General features: G+C 66.4%; 1 protein-coding gene across 21 annotated transcripts in view; it reads left to right on the forward strand.

The window, feature by feature from the left end:
• Positions 1-5,516, forward strand: part of KIF1A (kinesin family member 1A) — an 87,563-nt gene extending 82,047 nt beyond the window's left edge. For all 21 annotated transcript variants that reach the window (XM_041767027.1, XM_041767030.1, XM_041767031.1 and 18 more), the window contains 4 exons: positions 401-553; positions 1,028-1,220; positions 1,711-1,829; positions 2,161-5,516. In XM_041767027.1, coding sequence (XP_041622961.1) covers positions 401-553; positions 1,028-1,220; positions 1,711-1,829; positions 2,161-2,203 — 508 coding nt within the window. In that variant the 3' untranslated portion in view covers positions 2,204-5,516. The remainder of the gene's footprint in view (positions 1-400; positions 554-1,027; positions 1,221-1,710; positions 1,830-2,160) is intronic.
• Positions 5,517-6,000: the final 484 nt, after the last annotated feature.

The following is a 6,000-nucleotide window of genomic DNA, read 5'->3' on the forward strand; positions in this document are numbered from 1 at the left end:
CATAAGACAAAAAGGCGTCAAGCCCTGTGGGCCTCACCTGAGACAGCCTCTCTGCAGGGCCAGGGCCGTCATCACCCTGTTGGGGCTCAGCAGGCTCCAGGGCCAGCAGCGGGTCAGTGCAGGGAGACGTGTGACAGCCCCCGTGCAGCTGGGGGGCCCCTTTCCCAAGGGGGGCGGCTGGAGGCGCCGCAGGAGCCCCGTGGTGGATGTTGTGCAGCAGGCCCTGTGGCCAGTGCGGGACCCTCCCCAGGGTGCGGCCCGGCAGCCCCTGAGAAGTGCCCGCGGCCTCCCTGAGGGGGTGATGCTGGCAACAGGAGGGAGCCCCAGCCCAGACAGTCGCCGCTCCGGCCCCGCCAGGAATCCCCTCGCCCGAACGCAGAAGCTCGGCTTTTCTTTCCAGGACCCCCCAGCCCTGCTCCCGACCCGCCAGCCCAGAGCCTGAGCCTGTGCCAGAGGCAGATTCCAAGAAGCTTCCCTCCCCTGCTCGGGCTGCGGAGGCCGATAAGGAGCCCCAGCGCCTGCTGGTTCCCGACATCCAGGAGATCCGGGTCAGGTGTGTGGGGGCCCTGCCCCAAACGGGGGTGCTTCTGCAGCAGCACCCAGCCAGCTCTGTCCCCAACCCAGGGTCGGCCACCCCTGACCTAGGGCGTCAGGCGGGAGGCAGAGAACCAGCGGACGGCATAGGGGAGGGTGGGCCAGGGCCTGGCCCTCGCTGCCACGAGAAGGCCCCAGTCTGCAGGTTACGGTCGCGTGACCCAGAGTGACTGCATTTTCTTAGTTTCTCCATTTTACAGCTGGGGAAACTGAGTCCCAGCAATGGTGGTTCTGGTCTCCGGCCTCCCAGGTTGGGGCTCTGTCAGGGTACCTCGTAGCACCCGGGGCCTGGCTGCGCTCAGAGGCCCGTTTTCTGACCTTCCTGCGGCGGGCACCGCCAGGGGCCCGGGGAGGGGGCGGGGGGCCCATGTTGAGCACTGCCCCCTGCGCCCCGATGCGGAGCGCGTGAGCCAGACGCTGTCCCCGCCCGCAGCCCCATCGTGTCTAAGAAGGGCTACCTGCACTTCCTGGAGCCGCACACGGCCGGCTGGGCCAAGCGCTTCGTGGTGGTACGGCGGCCCTACGCCTACCTGTACAACAGTGACAAGGACTCCGTGGAGAGGTTCGTGCTCAACCTGTCCACCGCCCAGGTGGAGTACAGCGAGGACCAGCAGGCCATGCTCAAGGTACCGCCGGCCGGCCTGGGCGGAGGTGGGAGGCAGCGGGCCCCGTGTTCTCCGTGTCCCACAGCTTGGCCCTGGCTCCCGGTGCTGGAGGCTGCAGTGCCCGCCAGCTGATTCTTGATGCCCTGCGGTGGGGGCTGGGGGCACGACCTCCGCCTGCCGCCCACACCTGCCCCAGCAAGGGCTTGGGCCTAGCGGAGAGGCCGGGCAGGGTCGCAGGGGAAGGAACCTCGGCCACGAGGGGGAGATGCAACCCGGGGAGGGGGTGCAGAGCAGCAGCGAGGTAGCCCTGGGGCCTGAGGAGAGGCCGCGTGTCCCGGCCGCGTGTCCTGGCCTCATTTCTCAAGCGCCCACACGTGTGTGTTGGAAGGCGCCGTGCCCGCTGCAGCGAGTGGTGTGGCCTGGCCCGCCGTCTCCGCGGGTCGTCTTTCCCCCTCCTCACCCCCCGAGCACCGGGAGGCCCTGCACCGTCTCACATCCGCCGCCCCCGCAGACGCCCAACACGTTCGCTGTGTGCACGGAGCACCGCGGCATCCTGCTGCAAGCCAACAGCGACAAGGACATGCACGACTGGCTCTACGCCTTCAACCCGCTCCTGGCCGGGACCATACGGTACGCGGCTCCGTCCGCACGGCCCGCCTTGCTCTGGTTGGGGTGAGGGGGGACGTTCTGAGGACGTTAGGCTGCTTTTGCGGTTGCTGCCGCTGGTGACGTGTGAATCCCCGAGACGTTCAAGGTGTATGTCCTCCCGGGAGGGGGCGGTTATGCAGCTAAAAACACGACACGCGCGGTCAGACTTGGGGACGGCCGGCCCTGGGGGGCGGGAGCCCCGCCTGCCTCTGCGACCTCTGCAAGGGGAGTCACGCGGACAGCACCGGGTCTCCGGTGATGAGGGCAGCAGAGACGGCGTCCGCGACCGCTGCTTATCTCCCCACCCCTGCAGGTCCAAGCTCTCCAGAAGGCGGTCTGCCCAGATGAGGGTGTGAGCCGGAGCCCTCCCGCCACAGCCAGCAGGCCGGCCCCCCCCCAGCCCTCATCACCACCCGTCATGTCACGCGCCCAGCCTGCCCCCACCAGCCAGCCAGCGAGTCCCCTCTTGGGGGACAACGCGCCGGGCCCCGCGAGCGCCACCTCTGGCCCGGGGACCTGCGCCACATGACCTGTCCTGCTCCCAGCAGAGGCTGCGTCTGTTCTTTATTCTTTCTGAGCGAGCCCTGGGTGGGAAGAGCTGGGAGGTGCTGGAAAGGCCAGAGGGCACAAGTCACAGGGGCATCGCTGCCGTTCTAATATTTTTTTAAGCATAGACAGACTTATAATTAATATACATTAGTTCGTGACACTGGAACAGTCCACCCAGAAATTAACTCTAAGACTGTGTTCTATTTATAAGTATTTATTTCTAATGCCTTCACCTAGACCTGTAGGATTCTGATGGACCCTGTCCCTTGCTTGATCCCATTCACATCCCCCAAGGCTCGTAGGGACGACCACGGCGAAGGCCGGGCACCTCCTGGTTGGCACCACGGGGGCTGCACGGGGGCAGGCCCTCATCCCGGGGTGTGCGTGTGTGAGCGTCAGGGGACCCGGTGCCCGGAGTCCGAGCCGCCTGTGTGCCATCTGCAAGCCTCCCCTCACGGCGGCCACTGAGCCGGGCAGCGTGGCAGCTTCTCCGTGGAAGCGTGTGCAGCCGGGGGAGGCCAGGCGGACGGGCTCCGGGGCCGGGGGGCTCTCCCGGCAGGGCCGGCAGGGTGCAGGCGGCTGGGGTTAGAGGCGGTCCAGGCGGCGAGGGCTTGTGGAGCAGCTTCTCCAGCTGCTGCGAGAAATGGGGTGAGCTCAGGGTGGTTGCTGGGGAGAAAGCACAGGACTTCCCACCTCCGCCCCAAGAGAAGAGTTTCCGGGGGGCCCAGTGAGAACATTCCAGGGGTCAGATGAGGGCAGCCGGCGGTGGGGTCGTGGTCGGCAGGGAGGCCTTCCCGTCCTGCAGCGAGGGTGTCGCCTTGTGCTGTTCTTACAACGTCCACTCTGTTCTCTCTGCAGACTCCAGGCCTAAGGGCCAGCCCAGGATCCGCCCCAGGCCCGGGCCCGAGACCCGTCGGAGAAGCCACGGGGCCTGGGGGGGACCAGGGCCTGTTCCACACCCAGGGGCACACGTGGGCTCATTTCTCAGTCAAGGGTACACAGCAAGCAAACCCCAAACCCCTACACCCCCCTCCCCGCCCCGGCCCACCGAGAGCGGATTTCAGAGTCCGGGCGTGCCAGGCCCAGGTTCCGGGGCCTTCCGCGGGCTTTGCCGGACCTGCAGGGCGCCATTCGCTGACCCTCACCTTCCCCTCAGTTTGGATTGCCCTGTCCCACCCCAGCCAATGGTCCCACTCCCCACCCCCAGCCCGAGCTGTCCCCCACGGCACCAACGCAACATGTGGACCTTGTCCCGATTCTACGCATGAGGCCAGAAGCGTGTGTTTCCTCCAGAGGCTGAGGGCTCGGCTCCCACACTGGGCGAGGAGGTTCCCGTCTGAGGCTGACCGTGGGGGGCCTCCTAGAGGCCCCTTTAGCTCCGCCTCGGGCGTGGGGCCAGGCTGATGGGCTCGCCAGTCCGAGCAGCCCCGGCAGCGGTGTCTGGGCCACCAGCCGCACCAGCCCTGGCGGGGCGCTAGACGGAGCGTGCCTTCCCCACACCTGGCCTTGGGCAGCACGTCCGTGGCCACTAGAGCCCACCGCTGCGCTCCCCGCCGGGGCTTGGAAGGCCCCGCGGGGGCAGTAGCTCCATCACTAAGAACCACGTCGTGGGAGGCCACATCCGCGAAGCGCAGGCCCGGTGGCTTCCGTGGAGACCGTCACGTCCCGGGCTGACCCAGAAACCGGACGTCCCTAGGCCGAGACGCGGAGAGCAGGGGTGCGGCTCTGTCCACACCAAGCACTTACACTGGCTTCTCTGATGGGCTGGAGGGCAGGGAGGAGGAGCAGGAGGGAGGGAGCGTGCCAAGATGATGTGGTTCCCAGGAGCCCCCGCCCGCCGCAGGGAGACCAGGGTGCGGGCCCACCCAGGCCGCAGCCCACTCAGGCCAACCAGCCTGCAGCCGGGGCCTCGGGGGGTCTAGGCCCTCGCACCCGGGGCGCAGGTGTCTGAGGCCAGCCAACCTGCAGGGCACCTGCCTCGTGGGGCGGGCGAAGGAAGAGGGCCCCCCGAGGGTTCCTGGGAATCACCCTGACTTCGGGAGCCTCCACGGCCATGGAGGTGCGCCGACGACTGCGTCATTTTGGCCTGGGGCCGCTTGGCAGTTGACCAGGAGCCAGGTGTGGGCCACACGGACGCCCGGCCCCGTCGTCACCACCAGACCCTCGGAGAGCTCCTGGGGAGAGAACTCGAAGTCCGGAAACCTGGTCTCCTCACGTCCGCCCTGCCGGAAGCCACCCGCGTGTCACGTTAGTGGGGACAGGCATCTAACAAACCGGGACGCGGTCACGTGTGTGACCCGGGGGCCCCCGAGGGGCTGCCCGTCGTGCGGTGCAGAGAGGAAAGTCGGACCTGGCTATTTCCCACTACCTTGGGGGGTGGGGGGGATCCAGAAAGCCACCTCGGGGAGGTTTTTTGTTTTAACGCCCGATGCCGCTCGTTTTGGTTTAAGGGACAGCCGTCCTCGCCCAGAGGGGGGTGAGCTGCTGCCGCGGGCCCAGGAAGGGGTGCGGGGCTCCGAGGCTCCAGGCTGGCGCCCGGGGCGAGGGTTGGGGTGCCCCTACCTTCCAAGGCCGCCCCGTTCTGAGTCCACTCCCACGGTGCCCATGTTTCCGTCGCACACACACGCACACACACATACACACACACACCCTGGGGTGGCTGTGGCGAGGTGCCCTCCCCCTCAGTCCTGGTCCCGACCCCGCGCCTGTGGGCAGGGGTGGCGAAGCCCCCGGGGAGGGCCCCCAAATGTCGCAGGTGTACGGGTGCGAGCGGGGGCGCGGTGCCGGCCCCCGTCAGCTCCCTGCAGTGTGGGACCCCGGAAGGCGCCCTCCTTTCCCCCGGGGCCAGGGCAAGCATTCCCCCGGGGATCAGCGGAGGCTGTGGCTTCTCCCAGGGCCTGTGCTTCGTGCAGCTATAGCCGTCCCCGAGTTCCTCCGTGGCTTGTACATATGTGGTTGTGTGGCACCCCCGGCCCCTGCACCGTAACCGCCATCCCGACGTAACGACTCTAGTTCCCTGACGTCCTAAACCTGAGTGTTAGGCTCTAGGCTCCTGTACTGTGTGTGCACTAAGATCCTGTCCAGTTAAGAAATAAATGTGGCTCCTTATGCAACACCAGACCTGCAGGCCTCCACTGTGGCTTTATTGACGTGCTAAGTCCGGGTGGCGCGGCTAGAGACCGGGGGGTGGGGGGGGCGGCCGTGCACCCCGGGAGCACCCACCTGCTTCCCTCGGCTCGCCAGGCGGCCGCACGCTTTTCCACGGTCACGTTTGCCTCTGGCCAAAACCACACGGAGATCCCAAGAACAACTACAGCCCAGTGTCCTTCAACAACATCGAAGATGAATATTTTCAGTTACATTTTACCAGGACGCCTGGAGGGCTCAGGGGTGGAGCATCGGCCTTCGGCCCAGGGCGTGACCTGGTGTCCCGGGATCGAGTCCCACATCGGGCTCCCCGCAGGGAGCCTGCTTCTCCCTTTGCCTGGGTCTCTGCCTCTCTCTGTGTCTCTCATGAATAAATAAATAAAATCTTAAAAATAAAATAAAATGTATATACTGAAAATATAAAACATTGATGGGAGAAACCGGTCATTGGACGTAG

The sequence above is a fragment of the Vulpes lagopus genome, chromosome 8 (genome assembly GCF_018345385.1).
Source record: "Vulpes lagopus strain Blue_001 chromosome 8, ASM1834538v1, whole genome shotgun sequence".
In the NCBI taxonomy this organism is placed as follows: domain Eukaryota; kingdom Metazoa; phylum Chordata; class Mammalia; order Carnivora; family Canidae; genus Vulpes; species Vulpes lagopus.